This window comes from Diabrotica virgifera, chromosome 8, assembly GCF_917563875.1.
Source record: "Diabrotica virgifera virgifera chromosome 8, PGI_DIABVI_V3a".
Lineage (NCBI taxonomy): Eukaryota > Metazoa > Arthropoda > Insecta > Coleoptera > Chrysomelidae > Diabrotica > Diabrotica virgifera.
Window position 1 is genome coordinate 207,971,416 of NC_065450.1, and position 24,111 is coordinate 207,995,526.

Genomic DNA, 24,111 nt, shown 5'->3' on the forward strand with positions numbered 1-24,111 from the left:
TGGAAAACCAGATACGCTTTGGGTTGAACCCTCTGGCGTACACCAAAAACAGCTCATCCAATCACCAAGAAAATAAACAAAACGGATCCCAGCAGATACTACACCCCAGTTTTCCCATGAAAAGCCTGATTTAGCTGTCTTTCAAATCGAGGCCCCTTCTCAGACGAGTCAGCAAAAAAGACACTTGGTTACTAAACTTAGAACCACTTCATCTCTATAAGATATAAACATTTTCCAGTCCCGCTGTCGGTAAAAACAATTTACTGAAAGATTTACGACTGTGATTCTTTTGACGGTACAAATCAACTTAAGGTCCCTCAGATAAAGAGATATGAATCCGCATGAGAATCGAGAACGAATTACGTAATACCATAGATTTGCGAGAACCTGACAATTCTCTGAAACACAAACATGATTTTAACGAAGCGAGAAGATAGGGTGAAGCGATGATTTTCCGCATCGTTAGTCTCCATTCTAAGATTTTCTTTGTCCATCTTCCATCTTTGAATCTGGCGACATATCCCGTCCAGTTCCATTTCAGCGATGTAATTCTTTGAACCTTGAACTCTATCCCTGAGGGATATATTCAACATTGACATTTACATTACTCTATGTGCCACATGACGTATATTATTGTACGAAATGCTTTCAGTAGCCAGCAGCACTACGATTTCTTCTTCTTCTTTATTATTGGCTTTTATTCTTCTAAATAATCAGCCAGTACATTCTTTTTTTCATGTTAAGGGCCACTGTAGTGAGTCTGAGAGTGTACCTCATGGTCTTTTATGTTTGAAAGCATGTTCCAGAACTGCCGTAAAGATTTGGAAATTAACGTGGCTCCTTGTCTGAGTTTGTTTTTGTGTAGTCTTACGGTCAAGGTTTCTCGACATATTAGACAGTTTCTATAATTTACCTATGGTATCACGTTGACTTGCCTCTACATAAATTTACTGTAAAAGAAGTCAAACACATTGTAAAGCATGAAATCAACATAAAAAAGGCACCTAGATTCGATCTAATTTCTGGAAAAATCCTACAAGAGTTACCTGAAAAATGTTACAAACTCATAACCTTCATATTCAACGCAATGCTACGGACGAGTTAGTTCCCCTGCACCTGGAAGGTTGCACAAATCATCATGATCCCTAAGTCCGGATAAAAACCAGAAGTCGTCTCCTCATATAGACCAATAAGTCTGCTCCCAATGTTATTCAAAGTTTTCGAAAAGCTCTACGCCAGATCATCAGTTTGGATTTGGAAAAAAGTACGGAACAATTGAGCAGGTGCACAGATTAGCAGCTAACCAAATCTACAGGGATCTGAACGGTAGCTCGGCAGCCTTCTTGGATATATCACAGGCATTTGACAAAGTGTGGCATAGCGGCTTACAATTTAAATTGAAAGAACTCTTACCCTATCCCCACTATCTACTACTAAAATCCTACCTATCAGGCAGACATTACTTCGTGAAACAAGGGAGTGACCTTACTGCATTACATCCAATATATTCTGGCGTTTCTCAAGGTAGCGTCTTGGGAACTATTTCTCCTTTATACAGCTGATCTGCCAAGAACGAGAACCACCACTGTAGCAACATTCGCTGATGACACGGCGATCTTGGCATCCCACACCAATCCGGCCTCAGCCTCAAAGAACCTTCAGACAAACAGATAAAATCCAAAAGTGGTTAAAAAGATGCGTCTCAGAGTTAATGAAACGAAATCTATACAAGTGACATTCACTTTACGCAGAGAAACATGTCCACCAGTAAAAGTCAACGACTGCTACCTCCCACAAGCTGACGATGCTAAATATCTTGGCATGCATTTGTGCATGCGGACATATGGTATACAACCTTGGGGAACCGCCAGTAATTCCAACATTGACATCCTTCAAAGATTCCAAAACAAAGTGTTGCGAACCATCGTCGATGCACCTTTCTACATCCCCAACAGGGTCATTCTACACGACGTCAAGTTGGAATCCATCAAGGAAGTGATCTACCAGTTCAGTGTTCATTACAGTTAAAGAGTGTCAGTGCACCCTAACGTGTTGGTCAACCGCCTAAACGTGCCCGATGTCAACGAAGTGCGTAGACTTGGACGCCTGGTGCATGCCGACCTGTCTACAGGACTCAGATAAGTTTTAGCTTCCAAGGACATATAGACACCAATAAGTACTCTCATTGTCAAAAAAACACTAAAGTTAAATTTAGCTAGTTCTATAAAGGAGATCACTCACTGGAGTGATACTCTACATGTCAATCTCACATTTGTCAAAGCAAACGCTTATTGCCTGTAAGGCTAGAAATTTGTCTAGTGATAATTCATAGCACACCAAGGCTAAAATCCATGACCTGGCAGGCATCAGCGGTGCACGTGTATCTACCAGGTGAATTGAAAAGTGCATAGTTTAGGGGTAAAATAAACTTTCTCCTGTAAGGTTTAAATTTAAGTATGTGCTTGAGTAAGTCATTTAGAAAAAATGTGTACAATGACAGGCGATTCTGAAGAGCATAAGACCTTGCCAGGTGAGGGGAAAGATTAGGAGTTTTTCCTAAAATTATTGTTTTTGCATCGAACAATTATTTTTAGGTTTTTTGAATCATTCCAAACAGAAAAGGTCTTTAGTGATTTTTCTCTTAAGTTAATAGTTTTTGTTACATAAGCGATTGAAAATTTTGAAAATTGCGAAATCGGCAATTTTTAACCCTAAATCGGACATTTATCTAAAAATTTCAATGTTGCCAAGATACGTAGATATTCTTTAAACATTGATTGATGAAATCCCGAAGAGTTTTTTGCAATAAAATATCGAAAACCCCTTTGTTTTTTTAATTGCTAATCAAGCGGGCGCGACACTGTAGGATAAGTGAGGACGTTTGAGTTTGCATAAATTCATTATCTCGAGAATGGGCAAATTTAAGAGAAATCCTCAGACAGGTCGATTTTTATTTTTGAATTAGGACTTTTTGGCATATATATGGCAGATATATGGCTAGTGACGTCATCCATCTGGGCGTGATGACGTAATCGATGATTTTTTTAAATAAGAGTAGGGGTTGTGTGATAGCTCATTTGAAAGGTTATTTAATTCTCTATTCAGTAATATAAACATTAACATAATTATTTATACAGGGTGTACAAAAAAAATGTTTCTTCTATTTGTCAAATTTAATCAAAGTTAATTTAATAAAAAAAATTTTTTTGTACACCCTGTATAAATAATTATGTTAGTGTTTATATTAGTGGATAGAGAATTAAATAGCCTTTCAAATGAGCTATCACACAACCCCTACTCTAATTTAAAAAAATCATAGATTGCGTCATCATGCTCAGATGGATGACGTCACTAGTATTATATATATCTATATACCAAAAAGTCCTAATTTAAAAATAAAAATCGACCTGTCTGAGAATTTCTCTTGAAATTTGCCCATTCTCGAGATAATGAATTTATGCCAACTCAAACGTCCTCACTTATACTACAGTGTCGCGCCCGCTTGATTAGCAATTAAAAAACAAAGGGGTTTCCGATATTGTATTGCAAAAAACTCTTTGGGATTTCATCAATCAATGTTTAAAGAATATCTACCTACCTTGGCGACTTTGAAATTTTTAGATAAATGTCCGATTTAGGGTTAAAAATGGTCGATTTCGCAATTTTCAAAATTTTCAATCGCTTATATAACATAAACTATTAACTTAAGAGAAAAATCACCAAAGACCTTTTCTGTTTGGAATGATTCAAAAAACCTAAAAAAATTGTACGATGCAAAAAAAATAATTTTAGGAAAAACCCCTAATCTTTCCCCTCGCCTGGCAAGGTCTTATGCTCTTCAGAATCGCCTGTCATTGTACACATTTCTTCTAAATGACTTACTCAAACACATACTTAAAAAACCTTACAGGAGAAAGTTTATTTTACCCCTAAACTATGCACTTTTCGATTTACCTGGTAGATACACGTGCACGGCTGATGCCTGCCAGGTCATGGTTTTTAGCCTTAATGTGCTATGAATTATCACTAGACAAATTTCTAGCCTTACAGGACGACCGTTAGTCGGAGGGTTCGCTAGCTCTTAGACTATTAGGGGTTATATAAAAAAAATGGTATCACGATAAAACGTTTTTTGCCGATTATAGCGCCATCTGTCCACAACTCGAAAAAATGTCTAGAATAAAAGATGCTTACTTTTACGCAAGGAATCCAGATGTATTTTTCAGTTTTTCGATCCGACGTTTATTTCGCGAAATATTCGACTGTTCCGCTATTTTTTGGACACCCTGTATAATACAATTGCAAACATGCAAACAACGCTAAAATAACGTCTACATTTACCTTGATTTTTCAGCATTATTCACTTGGGCGAAATCCTTCCTTGTTACATTCAACTTCGCTTAAGCCATTATCATCAAGCCGTAATCGAATCCGTGTAATTTTATGTGAAGAAATCAAAATAAAGTTTATGCACAATTTCTGAGTGGGTGAAATTATGAACTCCATCAACTAGAGTATGCAAATTCCTGCAATTTTCTTAAATTGCTGTAATAAAACTCTCAGTAGTTTCAGTTACAGCTCAGAGCTCAACTTGTCTTTTTGGCCGTCTTCGTAAAACGAAACTTGATCCCGATATTTGCGAAATATCCAGGATAAACCGTATCCAGACGATAAAAGACATTTTTAATAATTAAATAAATTAGCAGTGTATTTTCTTATAAAATAAAAGATAATCGATATCACGTATAAAGTGATGAGCGCGCTAATAACCGGCAAAATAGCGCAAAAGATGGAAAACATATAAAATTATGACATAAAAAGAAATAAAACTAGTGGAGGTGATAATATTGATTGTTTCCCACCTTTAGACGTATCAGATGAGTATGCCAACTAAAACTGTCACTGTGACAGTGGCATTTCTCAAACTCGTCCGATGCGTCTAAAGGTGGGAAACAATCAATATAATGTCAATTTTTAAGTTACTATCGCTAAATTTAACACCTCCACTAGTTTTATTTCTTTTTATCACACAATTTAATATGTTTTCCATCTTTTGCGCTATGTTGCCGGTTATTAGTGCGCTCATCACTGTATATGTTACGGTAAAAGTAGATAATTGGTAATTGTATACAATTACCAGAGTCGACGGTAAATGTAGGAAATTATTTTCAATTATCTACTTTTAACGGTAATTGTATACAATTACCACGGACCAGAGGTAAAAGTAAGCAAAATGGTGAGATAAAAACAATAAATTCCAACAGCTTTTTAAGAAGTGTGATTTTTATTGAACTGAATTAAAAACAAGAGACATTTTGTTTAACCTGAATTGAGCTTTTTTGCCTGAATTAATACTACTACTTTACTTACTTACTATTTGCTGTGACATGGCAAACTCTTATGGAATTACACAACTTTCCATTTTTTTACATTTACACTTATCTGTTTTACATATACTTTTGCAAGCACATTGCTGATATGACAGCTTTGCCCATCCGATAATAGCTATTTGTATAACAAGGGAGGAAAGTGTAACTTTTCCTCCCGAGAATGAAGTTTACTGCCCGACGCGTAGCGGAGGGCAGTAATCATTCAAGGGAGGAAAAGGCACTTTACTCCCATGTTATACATATGGGTTTTCCACCTTCCTCAAATAACAAGTAATTTTTTCATTTTTACTTAATTTATTTATGTAACTAACCAACAAAATTTATTAGAACTAAAACAACAAGTAGGTACAATATAACTGTCAACTGTCAAATATAAGTCAAATTATTAATGTAAACATTGTTAAATCAAAATAACAATTTACTGTTTTTTACCATTCTGCAAAATACAGGATGTTTTATAAATAAACGTTAAAATGTATAGATACTTCGTAATAGAAAATAGATATTATACAGGGCGTCAATAAGTTATATTTCATGAATGAAATACCATGACGTCACTTTTACTTTTCCTCCCTAGGGAGGAAAAATATTTTCCTCCCTAGGGAGGAAAAGTACAACTTTGCTCCCTACAATCAGGTCCGGAAAAGTATACTTTCGGTAGAGGTAGGTGGAAAAATGTTTTTTCTACGACCGTTTTATAATATGCTCATTATTCGCTATTTTTGAATAGATAATAACACCCATTACTTTACCCGTGAGTAATATTTCATTACTCACGCGCTGAAGTTACTCACATGTCATTACTCACGGGTTGAAGTTAGATTCAAGTGGTGCATGATACTTTTAATATACCTATTAGCAAATAAAATTACTTAAACTTGTTTATTTAATAAAATAATCATTTTTTCTACGACCGTTTAATAACATGCTCATTATTCGCTATTTTTTCATAGATAATAGCACACATTACTGTACTCGTGAGTAATAATTCATTACTCACGGGCTGAAGTTACTCACGGGTCATTACTCACGGGCTGAAGTTGAAGTTAGATTCAAGCGGCGCATGCCACTTTCAATATTAATCGTATATAAACTGCAAATAAAATTACCTAAACTTGTTTATTTAATACAATAATTATTGTAATTTATACCAATAATTAACTTCGAAAAATTTTTAAAGGAATTTTAACTGTAACAATGTCAGTATATTTTTTACGTTTATATCTTGTTTACTAAAAATTTTGACGTTTATAATTTAATTTAGTGACAGTGACATTAGCGCATTTTGTTTATGTTAATTGGAATTTATAACTAATGTTTGTTTGTTTTTATTTATTATATATTTATTATATATTTATTATATATTTATTATATATTTATTATATATTTATTATATATATATTTTATTTATAATATATGTATATATTTATTTATTTATTTAGCGTATGGCTCTATCACAGTTTTTGTATTTTTCAAGTTATATTGTGTTAAATATGTTATAACATATTATGTATAGTTATATTATTATATTCTATATAGTTAAATGTAAATATACATTATAACTGTATATATGAAATACGTCCACCGACAACAGCCATTTCCTATTTACAGTAGACTCCCGTAAGTTCGGCCTCCTCGGGACCGGACCCTAGGCCGAACTTAAAAGTGGCCGAACTAACCGATGCTTATCTAAAAAATGTCCATTTATTGTTTGTATGGATCTAGCAAAAACAAAAAAATTGTACATTAAGTTGAAGACAACACAGTGGAATACTCTGACATATATTTAACACATATGAAAAGTTAGAGCGTTACAAAAATACTATTAAACAATAGTTACAGAACTCTAGGCCCAATAAAATTTAAAAATAGTATTTCACATGGGTTTTTTGGCTTCTTAAACACTTAAAAAAGTAAGTCATTTTTTTTTCTGAATTTTTTTTCTAATGATTTTTGATGTGCAAAGTCACGCCACTTTTTAATAATCATTCCATCGATGGCAGTTGCTTATTTTTGCTGTTTGACGTAGGTAGCTGCCAGTTGCAAAGCTGTTTTGCCTTCAGCGAGGCTCATTTTATTTTCTTTATCTTCATCCTCATTATCAGCAGCATCTGTATCGTTATCCTTCTCATTTTCTTGGCGAATGACACACTCGGCGATTTCGTCGTCGTCCAAAACCTCGTTGTGTAGCTCCTTTTCAAAGTCGATCCACTCCAAAACATCTTTTTCAACAATTCGGGACCACAGTTCGGTAGTTTCTGAAGGTCGTGCAATAGAGCTACATTGTCATCAGGTTCGTTAACAAGAATGTTGTTTGGCTCATCTGCAAGATTTGGCCAAAGTTTTTTTCAAGACCTTACAAACGTCGATGGTGGTATTTCGACGTATGCCTCGGCCGACATGTACACAACATCCATCATATTAACTGACTTCAGCACTTTTAAGAGGTCTAAGTTGTCATCAGCCTCCAGTTTGGAAAGAACTTCAGAAAGCAGTTTTCGGCGATACTTTCTCTTGAAGCACCCAAGGACCCCTTGGTCCATTGGCTGTTGAGGACTGGTTACATTGGGTGGCAGGAACAGCAATTTAATTTCTTTTTCATCGTCACACTGAAGACCTTCCTGGTGAGTAGGCGCGTTGTCAAGCAGTAGAAGTTCTTTGATAGGCAGATTTAATTTTGTCAAATGGTTTTTCACTTTCGGAACAAATTCGCACACAAACCATTCCCCGAACAAATATGTGTCCATCCGTGCTGATTTCTGCGACCGGTAATACACTGGTAGAGTTTCCATGTTTATGTTCTTTAACGCTCTCGGTTTTTCTACTGTGCCAATGACAAATAGGGGTATCTTGTGGGTCCCCGAGGCATTTGAACACAAGGCGACCGTTATCCTCTCTTTGCTAACTTTAAATCCTGCCGCAGATGTTTCTTGTGAGGTGGCAAAGGTTTTTCTGGTAGAAGTCTAAAACTTAACCCAGTTTCGACGATGTTGTAGATTTGCTTTGGACTCAAGTTTTGGTCACCAATGATTTTTTTAAATTTTGCAGAACAATTTTGCAGACCCCGTGTCTCTTTTTCCATCGGGAGAGCCATTCCTCACTAGCCAAGAACGCGTCTTCTGGTTGAAGCTTTGAGTGCAAGATCATAGCCTTCTCTTTTACGATTGGTCCAGTTAACGGGGTTCCTCGTCTTCGTTCTTGAACGAACCACAACCACAGAGCATCTTCCACCAATTCGTGTTTTGCTTTTCTCAGTGTGCAACGCTTCTGTAGAACTTTTTCCGTTTAAATCTGTGCACAAAAGCCTTCAATAGTTTTTCTATTACGTCGCCAGTCGTTGATTGTACTTTTGCCACGTTTTTGTTTCTTTTGTATCACATTTAAATCTCTGCAAATACTTTGCACGAATTCTCCTTTGTCCAATCTTTCCAGAGCTTCTAGTCTCTGTTCCATTGACTTGTACTTACGTTTACGCGTTTTACTCATTTTTAAGCAGTTTAATGCACGACGCGAAACAGTTATTGTCCACACACACAACAAGTATACTGTATATATAAACAGTAAAAATTGCAAGTGAAACAAGAATGTGTGTGACTAATGCTCAGAGAGCCGGCCGGACTAAGCGGAGACCGAACTAACCGAGGCCGAACTTACGGGAGTCTACTGTATTAGATTCACTGACAGTAGGTACAAATTTAAGCTTATAATTTTTCGGAAACGAATAGAACTTATATTGACTATTTCTAGTTGTATTTTTACAATAAATAAGAATTTAGTAATAGTAGGCAACCAATTATTCAGCCACGTACTAGGGGTAAATAGCATTTAGGTATTTTTGTAAATTATTATAATTTAAATCTCGAGTAGTTCATAATTAAATTTTTTACTAATTAAAATAAAAAAAGGTCGTAGAAAAAGTATAGTATTCTACTCGCATGTAATGATCATTACATGCTCGTTGAATAATATACTATTAATTTATACCAACAATTGAATATGAAAAATGTTTAACTGTAACAATGGTTTAGTATATTTTTTACGTTTAAATTTCAACATTTGACATTTTAAGATTGACGTTATTAAAAGGTAAATATAAACAATCGGTATTAATTCCGTAAAAGGGCTTACGGATATGAAATTTATATCAATGAATGATCTTTTACTTACTGTTGATTGTACAATAGATTTAAAATTGAGAGCACACGTTATTTTTCATGTAATTGACTTAAAATATGTCTTATTTTTAAAAGCCATCGCCATTCCATGACACCAATGACAACTGTTTACTGTTTCATTGTTTAATAAGCTCAAGGAGGGTAATTTTAACAGTGTTGCCATAGTTATATAAAATATGTTTTATTATGAAAAATAAAATCTTTAGATTTTAAATAATGTTAGTTGTTGATAATTATATTTTTCTACTTATCCAAATAAAAAAGGTCGTAGAAAATGTATAGTATTCTACTTGCATGTAATAGCTATTACTCACTCTGATGAATTACGACACTAGCATACGGCTCGTGTCGCAAACTTCATCATCGTGAGTAATAGTCATCATTACATTCTGGTTGAACAATATACTTTTTCTAAAATACTTGCGCAATTAAATGTTTAGTCTTGGAACCATGTCTGAGAAACGAATGATTCTTTGTAGATGGTAAATTTATTTCTGTTATACAACTGTAGCAGTCGCGTTTCTTTAGTACCCAATTGGTATAATTAAACTCATAAAAACAGCCCAACATTTCTAGAATCACTTCGTGTCCTGTCAACATCCGGCACTCTTAATTTTACCGTATCACAGACATTACCGGGGGAAATTTCAAGTTTGGTGTTTTACGCATTTTCTTCGATTTCTTTGCACGTGCCCGTTTAATTGCAACATAATCTCGCATTGGATTCATTCACTGATGATTGCTCAGGTTTTTCTGATTCTTGTTCTATTAGAAGCTCATTTGGTTCATCCACTTCTGCTTCTTGACGTTCTTAAGAATCTGGACCTAACTGGGTTTCTTCTATTAGTTCTTTTCCAAATCTTCTTCAGTCGCAATATTTTCTAGATGATCTTCTGGCAGTGATGTAGTTTTGAAACCGATTTTGGCAGGAACCCCAAACATAGCTTCATACGGACTGCACTAGATGCCAGAAGGGTAGGCTCGGTTCTTGGCGAGTTGTACAGATCAAAGACTCTCTGACAAATTGTTTGTTTGGTTGCTTTACAACCAGGAACTTCGTATATTTTCAATGTTATTATTCGCACGTTTAACAGATCCTTGTAACTGACTGTATTGGCTTACCGTGCACTATCTTCAAATTTTTCCACATGGTGCACAGTTTTTCTATAAAGGGTCGTTTAAACACAGCGATAAATCAAACAACTTATCAAGGTCAATCGAGTTGTTGCAACTTATCATTGTGTGTAAACGGTGCATTGTACAACTTATCAAAGTTGGAGTTGGGTTGAAGGTGGTATCGCATTGAATCGCAGCGTCTAAACAGTGTTTCAACTTGTCATCACAACTAGTTGCTGTGACTTATCGTTGTGTTTAAACGACGCTTAATGAAGATAATATCAAGAATATCTTATGAAATTTCTTCTGTACGGTTAGTTTTTAACGGCCGTAATTGTACAAATTTCGTTATGTTATTGTTGTTAGACAGATAAATTGTCATTGTATACCGGGTGTACCAATCAAAACCCTGTGGAAGATTCTAGCATTTATAAAATATTGAAATTAAACCCAACTACACCTAAGGCTTTCTTAATATCCTGTTTTTTTTATTCAACTATAAAGTACTTTAACAACTAGCCTTGTTTTTCTTCAACCGGTATGCACGCCAATGGTGCATATAAAATTCATAATTGTATGTCAAAAAATGTGCAATAACTACCTCTTAAAACCTACCAAATTCAATTTGCATATCTCAACCGGTTTTAGGGCAATAAATAAATCGTCAGTTTGTAAGAAAAAATTCAACATCCCTTATCTCGGAAACGAAGCATTTGCGGACATAAAGCAAACGGTTATTATTTTTTCATGCACAATAATTACCCTTTAAAGTTTGTCGCACTTATTTATTAGAAACACCCTTTATTGATGAAGAACATCAGTTGTTAAAGTAGGTACCTAACTTTTTTATTATCCAACATAAGCGAATTAATCAAAAAACAGAATGTTAAGAAAACCTGAGGCTATAGTTGGGCTTTAATTTTAATATTTTATAAATGCTAGAATATTCCACAGGGTGTGGTGAATTTTGAGAAAAAAAACACAGTTTGAGTGGTACACAATGACAATTTACTTGTCTAGCAACAATATTATTACAGCGATATTGCTAAAGACTAAGGCTATACCGTATTAAGAAACACTTAAATCGGACAACAGGTTTAGGAAATTCGAGACATCAAAAATTACCCATTTCATGGGTGGCCGGTTTACTCTGACGTGCAGTGTATGTTACTCAAAGCATACTTCTAGAATCTCTCACAACGTATTTTATAATAGTGTAACGAAAGAGAACTGTTGGCCCACCCCCGTATAACGGTACACAACTCGAGAATGACGCAATCGAGTATTAAAGGCGTCGGCGGAGGGGTAAAGATAGTTCGAGAACATACCTCAAGTAGGCTCACCGACAGAGCATGGACAAGTGGTAGAGATGAGCGTGGATTGTTCCAGAATAACGGCTAGAGTATACAACGACACGAATTTTGTAAATACAGTTAGTTTAATCTAGAGATTTGTAAAGTAAATTTGTATAAAATAAATAAAGTCGTATATAAATACGAAATGGCTCGTTTTATTACAATAGTTTATTTTGTAATATGATTAATATGATTTTTCTACGATCGTGCTACAACAGCCACTTTCCTGCAAGTATTTCGTTTCCGAAAGTTGCACTTTCCCGCACAAGTAAGGGAAAGTAAATTTTCGCATCACATACGGCGTAAAAGATATAGGGGGTAGGATTAGCAAAGGCGAAGAGAATTGACAAAATGATGTAAAAACGATGGTAGGGCACATGCTACCAATAATTACGTTAAAAGGAAACACAGCGGGCAAGTGACGACTGAGGGACGACCAAAGATATGGAGAGATAGGTTGCAGCTTGAGATAGATTTCAAGAAATACTTTAGCAACGGAATTAATAGATCGTCAGATCTACACCAAATACACGAAGAAAAATAATTTCCTAACCATACAGATAAGCGCTCAAAGTACAAATGATAATAAATATTATATAAAATGCAAAATTATTGATAATATAAACAATAAGCCAATAAAGTTAAGAAAATGAAAGAAGAATAGTGGTTTCATGAAGAAAGCAAATACCTAATGATGAGCGGAAAACAAAAAATCAATAGATGAAAATTTGTAACCACACAGAAAGTATAATTGAAGTGGCGAAACGGATAGAAAGTATGGAGAGGAAAAAAACGATATACATGGTGTCTCGAAAAGATTGGTCATAAATTATACCACACATTCTCGGGTCAAAAATAGTTCGATTGAACCTAACTTACCTTAGTACAAATGTGCTCATAAAAAAAGTTACAGCCCTTTGAAGTTACAAAATGAAAATCGATTCTTTTCAATATACCGAAAACTATTCAACATTTTATATTGAAAATGGACATGTATCATTAATATGGCAGGAACACATTATGGCAGGAAAATTATAGTGAAGTTTGTCCACCCCATAAAAATTTTATGGGGGTTTTGTTCCCTTAAACCCCCCCCCCATTTTTGTGTACGTTCCAATTAATTCGTTATTGTGGTACCATTAGTTAAACACAACGTTTTTGAAACTTTTTGCCTCTTGTATTTTTTCGATAAGCCAGTTTTTATCGAGATGCGGCTTCTTTGTTAATATATTTACATAAAAATTTTATGGGGTTTTGTTCATGTAAACCCCCCAAATGTTTGTGTACGTTCCAACCAAACTGTTATTGTGATACCATTAGTTAAACACAGTGTTTTTAAAACTTTTTTGCCTCTTAGTCTTTTTTTGAAAAGTCACCTTTTATCGAGATGTGGCCTCTTTTTCAAAATATACCTAATAATGGAAATTATTAACAGGTCTCTATAATCGTACTTAAGAGCAAACAGTAGCGATCAACAGGTAGCAAAAACGCGTTCCAAGATTGCGGCTGTAATTTTGAATATTTTTTCGAGATATTTAGCACAAGTATTCGTAATATAATAGAGAATGGCGGTACAGAGCTAAATTTGGAAAATATATTATTATGTGGAAATTACTCTGCAATTAAATATAATATTAAAAAAACGAGAATGTACCGCCATTAAGAAGAACAAAAAAATACACTTTCTTAAAATAAACTTTTTTATCCGATGCCTAGATTTTGTGTCATTTTGGAACTACTAATGAAATAAAAAATTTTAGTAGTTCCAAAATGACACAAAATCTAGGCATCGGATAAAAAAGTTTATTTGAAGATAGTGTATTTTTTGTTCTTCTTAATGGCGGTACAGGCTCGTTTTTTTAATATTGTATTTAATTACAGAGTAATTTTCACATAATAATATATTTTTCAAATTTAGCTCTGTACCGCCATAATCTATTATATTACTAATACGTGTACCAAATATCTTGAAAAAATATTGAAAATTACAGCTGCAATCTTGGAACGCGTTTTTGCTACATGTTGATCGCTACTGTTCCCTCTTAACCATATACAAATATGTGGTGGATTCGATAAATATTAAAATATGTCGGTAAACACTGGCTTATCGAAAAAGTACTACGAGGCAAAAAAGTTTTAAAAACATTGTGTCTAATTAATGGTGTTAGAATAGTAATTTAATTGGAACGTACAGAAAAGTTTGGGGGGGGGGGTTTAAAGGAACAAAACCCCCATAACATTTTTATGGGGTGCACAAATTTCACTTTAATTTTTTTTAAGATGTTGCTGACATAAGAATGCTACATGTCCATTTTCAATAAAAAATCTCTAAGAGTTTTCGATATATGAAAAAAAATCGATTTTCATTTTGTAACTTCAAAGGGCTGTAACTTTTTTTGTGTGCACTATTGTATATAGGTAAGTGAGGTTCAATCAACCTATTTTTGACCCCAGAATCTGTGGTATAATTTATGACCAATCTTTTCGAAACACCCTGCATAAATGACTAGAAAGTAGATGTGAAAATTAAAAATGAAATAAAATTAGGAGACAAAACTTCCGAATAAAATAGAAAAATATAAAATTATGCAAAATAAAAACAAACTCGTACAATACCAGGCGATAAAATAAACACTTTATATTTCTATATTTATCGATATTATTATAGCATATCTATATACAGTCGGAAAAATGAAAGATTACCCATGAACGATCACATCTATCACTTATTTTGTATTTGCTGCCTTTTTCTATAAATAACAAACGTTTGTTATAGAAAAAGACAGCCAATACAAAATAAGTGATTGATGTGATCGTTCATGGGTTCAAACGTTTGTTATTTATAGAAAAAGACAGCAAATACAAAATAAGTGATAGATGTGATCGTTCATGGGTATTCTTTAATTTTTCCGACTGTATTTGTAGTAAAAAAGCCCAACGTCCGTCTTTATCAGTTCGTACATGTTCAATTGTATGTCATCCTCGCTATCCGCGATCCTTCGAAATCCTACTGACGGCGCCACGCGAAAAAAGATTTCGTATAATTGGCTCAATCTTTCCCCTCGGCTCTTTTGCGGATGCCCGCAAATGGAGTCTCTAGGAGTCAAGAGAGACAGATAGCCTGACTATCGGGGGTTTTATTGCTTTTGTCGGTTTTCTGTTAATGGTCGTAGAAAAAAAACTCACGCGATATTCTTATCGGTTCTTTAAAGACATCAGACAAAAGGACATGTAGCGGAAATGTGGATTCTGGAGATGTGTGGCCGATCGGGACCATTGTTTTGAAAAGAAAACCGTTTCGAAGGGACAAAGTCAGTGTTAATGGATATAAAGCTAATATGTTATCAAACTCTTCTAAACAATAAATATAAATCGTTAGTTATCAATGAGAATAAACAATATTTGCAAAAGTCAAATATCAAACCACTGCACATGTCACAAAGTGGCTCAAAAAGTTCATAAAATATCAAGTTCTTTTTAGGGCTTTTGACGAAACACCGACTTTCGCTTGTACCGGTTTTTTTACTTACGGTTTAACCTGACGGTTATAACCGGTCAAAAATACCGGTTTTTCCAAAAACCGGTGTTCGGCTTTTTAATCAATAGTTAATACCCATTACGTTACAATATTACATTATTTACATTGCATTTTAGTTTGCATTATTCATTCGAATCGGTATCAATATTATCGATATCGAGATTATTGAAAGAATATAAATCGATACCAATAACACTGATAAACACACAATTTGCTGCCGGAAATTGTTTTACTGTTTCTAGGTAATTTGGGTCTGCTGAATCCAAAAATGCCACCAGATTTGCTCTATAAGATCGTTTTCAGAAAATTCGAAAACAGATCACATATCTAACATATAGGGTAATTTAACGCAGCACCACCCACCTATATGTAGTGCTGCTACCCATCAAATAAACAAAACACGAACAAAAAGTAAGATATTTATTATATAACAATATACTTACAAAAATTATTACATATATCTGCCAAAAAAACTTAACCTTTCATCTAACCTAACCGGCATCGCAGCACAAATCTATTATTCGGCGTCACCTAAAAACTTCCTTTTCTGTGATTTTCTTGCAATGGCTTTAAAAGGACGGTCCCTTTAAAGACTCCAGCAGTAATCGTCCATCATGTGAGTGTCCCATCTCCCCTGATACTCCTCTTCCATCGTTTTGATATATTGGTGGAAGCAAGCACTGGTAAGAAACGTCCTTTGAATTTTGTTAAAAACAGTATGAGATGTACAGTGGGTGAATTTTGTTAAAATCGAGCCTGGAATTATTCACTATAAGAATACCTTAGACCTTAATCAACCGTTTCAATGCATTAATTTCAAAAGAAGAGGCAAAGAAACCATTAGCAAAATGGACCCCGATTTACGTTACCCAGGACAAAATTCTATACCCAAGTAGAAAAAAAAAAGACCTCCTCAACTTGCTTCCATACATTTTACCAGTATTTCACCAATTCTATAAAGATAACCTCAAATGAAGCAGAGAATACCTACACTGATGACATTCCTGATGAAGCAAATGAAGAGATAGTGCAACTACATAGTTGACAAAAAAGAAAGTACAAATGTGAAAACCACGTAAAAAATGACAGTTATGGTATAAATAAATTTGAAAATATATATTTAAAATGAAGAAAATAAATCAACGAAACAAACTTTCAGGATGAAGGGAAAAATGTAAATATGTATTAAATAATAAAACTTAAATAATATTGATTTGTTTTCCATATCAGTTTTTGTTTATTTTTTGTATTATTTTACTTAATTTGTATTATTACTTACTTGGTTTATGATGAATAAACAATAAAACACAAGTTTTTGTCTTGCTAAATGTTCTTCTATTATTATATATTAAAACCTGCTACTTTGCTCTTAAAAATCCCCATTATTATTATTATTAAATTTTATTTTGTATCCTTTTTGTTATGGTTTGTGTTATGCGTTAAGCGTGTTAAGTTCATGATATTTGTGCAATTTGTGTTAAGTCCATGTAAGAAAAAGTTTATTATTTTTTTTATAACACTTATATGGTTTGTTTGTATTATTTATTGATTATGTTATTGAGAGAAAGAAATATTTAATTGATCCAAAGTAATTAACAGAATTTTGAGGGATGCCTTCTTGTAAAAACTCCAAAAGTATAACTCGAACATATTATTTTAAACTTTAAACGCGTTTATCTCAAAACATTGTTTTAGGACTTAACTCTCTTTACACACTGAGCACAGATACAATATATGAAATAAATAACTATATTTTTAATTTTTTGATTGTTATATAAATATAATAATAATAATGTTACTTCTTATTATACAACATAAAACTTTTTCTTCTTCGACTAGTGACTATCCGTTTTGGATGTTGGCGACCATCATGGCAATCTGTACTTGCACACTAAATCGGTACTGCTGCTCTAAAAAGATTTGTAGTTTCCAAATGGGGTTTGCCAAATTGCCATGATAGTCGTCAACATCCAAAACGGATAGTCACTACAAGAAGAAAAAGTTTTATATTGTATAATAAGAAGTAACATTATTATTATTATATTTATATAACAATGAAAAAATTTAAAATATAGTTATATATTTCACATATATTGTATGTATCATTTTTGTAATATTATTTCTTCAGAAATTAGATTTCACATATGAAAGTTTATCAAGAAAAACAAATACAGTGGTAAATAGACTGTATATTTTAATGGTAATATTATTAAATTGTTTTCGGTCAAAATTTAATACAAGTTACGTAAAAATTTTCCGCGCGCGGATTTGATAGTCCTGTCGCCAGGGGGGGTACAACGGCCTCGTTAATTCAGATGGACTTACTCAAGTTTTTTTTATGTATTTTGACCCGTAGAACACGAATTTTTTGGGTAACAGTTGATCCGGATGTCGATAAGATTGTTATAGACCAAGAACTTGAGGAATCAAATAACAGCGATTTTTGGCAAAACAAAACAATATTTTGTATTTTTTGGGCCATTTTAAGTAAAAAATATTTCTACAAGTTTTTTCGTAGGATGCACAGTTTTCGAGATAAACGCGGTTGAACTTTAAAAAAATCGAAAAATTGCAATTTTTGAACCCGAATAACTTTTGATTAAAAAATAAAATAGCAAGTCTGCTTACCGCATTTGAAAGTTTAAGTCAAATTATATCGGTTTTGATTATTTGCATTGGTAAAAATTTATTTTTTTATTGTTTAACAAAGCTATAAACACGTAGGGTTTCCCGTGCTTTTACATGCGTTTTAACGCATGTAACGTAGAAATAGTCTTGATTGCACTAGTACCTATTCTATCTACTCGTTCGATTTTAAATGAGAAATCATAGAAACATCACTCACGCACTAGTTGTTTGTAGCTTTGTTTAACAATAACACAATAAATTTTTAGCAATGCAAATAATCAAAACCGACATAATTTGACTTGAACTTTCAAAGGCGCTAAGCAGAATTGCTATTTTATTTTTTAATCAAAAGTTATTCGGGTTTAAAAATTGCAGTTTTTCGATTTTTTGAAAGTTCAACCGCGTTTATCTCGAAAACTGTGCATCCTACTAAAAAACTTGTAGAAATGTTTTTTGCTTAAAATGACCCAAAAAATACAAAATATTGTTTTGTTTTGCCAAAAATCGCTGTTATTTGATTCCTCAAGTTCTTGGTCTATAACAACCTTATCGACATCCGGATCAACTGTTACCCAAAAAATTCGTGTTCTACGGGTCAAAATACATAAAAAAAACTTGGGTAAGTCCATCTGAATTAACGAGGCCGTTGTACCCCCCCTGGCGACAGGACTATGAAGCTAGCCGGGCGATTTGCAAAATTCGGCCGCTCGCAAAAGCACCGAATTTAAAAATAATTTTTAATAATTAAATGTAACTATATTATATAATAATTTTTATTTTAAGATAATATAAGTCTTTCTTTAGTCAATGACTGTAAAATAATTTCTTAATTGTTATAAATAAAGGCACTACGATTTAAGAAAAAAGAAACAATTATCTCGGCTTCAATTGGTTGTAGAAAATTTTTAATTTTTTTATAAATCTTTGTTTCGTCTTCAGCAACAATGATCTGTAAGTTAGAAACTCATAGGATGTACAGGGCCGCTTCAGCTCTAAATGTTTATAACGAAAATTGCCCCCTTATTTTCAAACCCAACATTTAGCTCGGCTTCAGGTGGTGGTAGAAATTTTTTATTTTTTTATAAATCTTCGTTTTGTCTTTAGCAACAATAATCTGTGAGTTAAAAACTTATAGGATGTACAGGGCCGCTTCAGCTCTAAATGTTTATAAAGAAATTTGCCCCATTATTTTCAAACCCAAAAATTAGAGGTTTAAAAATTATTTATGCATTTATTTATGAAATATATGAATATGAAAATATAACTCTTTAGAAGGAGATTGGATGTTTCACCAACTCTCTACGATTTTTTTTTCAAAAATTTATAGCCTTCTACATTTGACCTCTTGGAATAAACAATTTATAATATCTAAGCAACAAATTCGTTAATCCGGCCTTACAATTTTTTTTATGTTTGGAATTGAAAGATCTGCATTTTAAAGCTTTAAAAAAAAAAAAAAATTATTTGTACAATAAATACCGCAATTGTAAAAAACGGCCATTTTGGACCTTTCGCAGGCTGTTTTGCAATAACCAATAAACGAAATTGATCTTACCATCGCTCAAATTGTAGGTTTTTTAATTTACTACAACTTTATATTAAAAAGTTTTTCTCTAGAATCAATATCCTAAGCTGCAAAATTAAAAATCTTTAAAAATTGCAAATTTAACAAATGAAAATCGCAATAGAAAAAAAAAGCTCGCAATATTTTTGGTCACATTTTAGTATAAGTTATTCGTGACATCGTCCTTTACAACACCTGATAGGTTTCAAAAATTCCTGAATTATATCCTGAAATCGACCTATTTTTCACCCACAGCCTGGAGTATTAGTGACACAACCCCCTCCAGGACGAAATCAAATTTTTTGAGTAGTATGGACATATATAATAATAACCTCTATATATTTCGTGCAGCCGGTTTTGATGATATACATAGTTATAAACAAATAAAGATCAAAAAACGGTAAATTTTCGCTTTTTTCGTCTATGTATTACCAAAAAGTGAATCATCTTAAACAAATTTGAGAGTAAGAAACTCATAAATCGTATAAAAAATTTCAATACGTCGTTCGCTGAATATGTCTATCCGTATTGGTTACTTAGAAAATTGCAAAATAAATAATAAATTTTGAGTTTTTATAAATAATCATAACTTATATAAAAATTAACTTAGAACCTTTTTATGACACGGAATGCTGAAACTTCTGATGCTTAAATCATACCCTAAATTTTAAAGAAATTGGTCAAATAGTTTAAAAGTTATTTAATTTGTTTATCCCAAATTAAGTTTTTTGCATAAGTCAGAAAATGATGAAGTTACAGTAATACTCTTGATAGTTTATGAAAGAAGAAGCTTTACACTATTAATTTAATTAAAAAGAGGCCAAAAAATAATTTTAAATATTGCAAAATTATTTTGCAAGAACATGTGAATTAAAAAAGGGGGGAGGCTAACTTCGTCCCTAATTGTCCTAGGACAATTGTTTTTCTTTCTAAATGTGTATAAAAATTCAGTCTTTCTAAATATGAAAAAATAGTTTTTCTTTGGGTAACGGGTAAAAAGTTATTCTAATTTTTTATAAGTAAGCAAAAAATCGACGTTTTTGCAAAATAATTTTACACTGTTTAAAATTACTTTTTGTAATTTTTTTTAATTAAGTTAATAGTATAAATGTTCTTTCATAAACTGTCCGAAGTATTACTGCAACCTCATAATTTTCTGACTTATAGTGTTGCAAAAAAAAGAATGTGTGTGTACTTTGTACGCAGGTAAGAAGTTATACTTCTATTATATGATTTAAACGAAATTAATATACTTTTTATTTGTATTTTATTTAAATATTACACTAATTTATACTTACTACTTCTCAAACATTTTTATTAAAACAGTGCCAAAAATTAAAATAATACAAGAATAAAACACACAGAAACACATTAAAAATGTCACAAAAGATTTCTGAACATTAATTGTCGGAAATTTTTTTAACTAAATACGTATTTTCTGAAAATAAAATTATATAATACATATACTTACAATCATAAAATGTATAAAAAAAATAAAAAAAATAAAAGTTTCCATTAGGATTCGAATCAGCTTTTATCAGTGCGGTTGGTATTGGGGTTCATTCGCCTTGAACGCTTCGCCACGGAGGCAATGCGTCATTATTTGCGAAGATCGACTAACTAAACGGATTAAACTTTTGACATTTTGAATTAGGTAAATCAAATTATTTTGATTTTTAATTGAAATGATTTAGAATTGAAAAAATATAACAAAACATAGAGTAAGAAAACAATATATTAGGTGAATATTGATAGAATTTTTGATGGTAATCAAATTATGTAAATAAAAGTATTACATACTAATCATAGATACTATGTATTTTGGTAGGTTCAAATAGGTATAGGGACCTACCTATGGAATTTTTTATTAGGATACTGATACATTTAACAATTATTATTACTTACCTGTTGCTTTTAAAAACTATTTAAGAGTCACTACAGTTATAAAACTTTTTTGTTTCTGTCCTCACAATAATAAGACTAATATATTATACAACATTTGTTTACCTCCATATTGAACAATTATTCATTATTGACAGATCATTTCAACATCCAATCAGAGCCCGTATAACGACTAAAATACAATACCATACTGTCGGTGTGCGCATGCGCGCGGATCAACAATAAATTCACCCTCAATCTCAATCGCGCCTAAAGAAGTATAACTTCAAAAATTAATTTGGGATAAACAAATTAAATAACTTTTAAACTATTTGACCAATGGCTTTGAAATTTAATATATAATTTAAGCACAAGAAGTCTCAGCATTCCGTGTAATAAGAAGGTTCTACCTTAATTTTTACATAAGTTATGAACATTTATAAAATCTCAAAATTTATGACTTATTTTGCAATTTTCTAAGCAACAAATAAGGATAGACATAGTCAGCGAACGCCATATTGAAGTTTTTTATATGATTTATGAGTTTCGTATTCGAAAATTTACCGTTTTTTGATTTCATTTGTTTATAACTATGTATATCATCAAAATCGGCTGCAGGAAGCATATAGGTTATTAATATGTTATAGATGTCCATACTAATTAAAAAATTTGGTTTCGGCCTGCACGGGGATGTGTCACGAGAAAAATCTTATTTCTCTGGACTAGTACTAATGTAAAACAACATGAGATTTAAGAATTTGTACATTAAGATACCACTATCCACTTATACTGTTAATTAATGTACATATTGTAGCTGTTTACTTTTTTCTGTTTCTGTAATTGTTTCGATATACTTTCCTCTCATTTTTATGTTTATTTTAGGCGCTGATAGAAGTATGGGAAGATACCCGAATTATATTAACGAATTTTTCATCGATAATTCTGACAAAATTTATTTAGAACAGAAGATGCCGCAGCCGCAAGAAGGTAAGAACATTCAAATAAAGAACAAATCAAACGAACTCGTTTCGTCCTTCGATTTCAGTAAATAGTATACCGGTGTTTCTATTACGAGGGTAGATTGATAGAGATCTAGCTTTTGATAGAAAAAACAAGGTTTTTGGGATTAAATCGAATTATTTTTTAACAAAGTTCCCTCTTAGCTCGGTCCACTTAGTAAGACGATGTTACAATTTTTTTATCCCATCTGAATAGTACTTTTGCTCGAGCTCTTCAAAATAGGCCGAAGTTTCAGCGGCGACTTCATCGTTTGTTGCTGAAATTGTTTGAAACATATGGGGAATACGGTTCGTATTCAACCAATTCATAGACCAATTCATGTAATTTTGCCATGGCGACGGCCGATCGGTGAGCCGGTGCGTCTTGGTGAAAGAGCACTTTTTGCGTGCCAAACAGGGGCGTTTTCGACGCAATTCGGCATCGAATGGATCCAATAATGCTGAGTAGTACTCGCCATTGATTGTTTTTCCTTTTTCCAAGTAGTCGATGTGATTGTAGTAGTCGATTGTTGATCATTTCCGGCGTGGTGACATCATTTGGCCTCCCCTCATCAAAAACACTCGTACGACCACGAACAAATTCAGCTTTCCAAAATTTTATTGTTTCTAACGAAGGTGCAGCCTCACCCTATACTTCGTCCAGGTCGGCTTTGATCTGCACATTCCCCTTTTTGTGGGGGAACTTAATCACTGAACAATACTCGATTTTTTCCATTTTTCTGAAAAGACAATAGTTGTTTGCTTCCGACTTCTGTAAAAACCAAACTAATAGTTTTTTGGCCTAAAATTTTGGCAGACGTCATGTCATGAATGGCAAATGTCAAAACCGAGAGCAATTAGGTATCAAGTAACGCCATCTATCAAATGTGAGCGTATACAAGTATACTTAAATTAATAATAGCCAGTAAATAGTCACTTGGCTATTTTTCACGTAATAAATATTGACAAGTTCAAGTTAAAATAAATATATTCTGAAGTTTCGATGTCCTGAGGTTTGAAAGGCCTTTCGAGTCCGTTACGTATGTAACATCATCATCTAGCTCCAGCGTCCACCACTCCTGCATATAGGATTCCGCATGTTTTCCACTTAGTGTGATTTTGAGCCATCTGAATTTGTAGTCACTCTTTCTATCTCATCGATACTCCTCGTCGGGGGGTCGACCTTCTGTTGGCTGGTATTCGGAGTCTCCATTCCTATGTTACATGACCGGTCCAGTTAAATTTTAGGGTGAAGTCGAGTTCGCTCCGCTTCGTTCAGGTATATTTTAGAAGGGTACGAATTGGCTCCCGCATGAATGCGGGTAGGCTCTCATATAATCGCGGAAACATTAGACATTGTTGCCAAATCGTGTAATATTTATACTGCTTAGGAAATTTACATAGTGATATAAACTTTTTATAGGAAAATTATACTTTTAGACAAATACTTTTAGAGTTGGTTTTAG

The 24,111-nt window shown here is 33.1% G+C and overlaps 2 protein-coding genes across 3 annotated transcripts in view; one reads left to right on the forward strand and one right to left on the reverse strand.

Moving 5' to 3' along the window:
• The window catches only part of LOC114331049 (uncharacterized), a 527,814-nt gene that overhangs the window by 478,772 nt on the left and 24,931 nt on the right, over positions 1-24,111 (forward strand). The window contains exon 22 of the mRNA XM_050659330.1: positions 22,530-22,634. Coding sequence (XP_050515287.1) covers positions 22,530-22,634 — 105 coding nt within the window. The remainder of the gene's footprint in view (positions 1-22,529; positions 22,635-24,111) is intronic.
• The window catches only part of LOC114331039 (RWD domain-containing protein 2A), a 515,824-nt gene that overhangs the window by 456,523 nt on the left and 35,190 nt on the right, over positions 1-24,111 (reverse strand). The gene's annotated exons all lie outside the window — the stretch shown is intronic.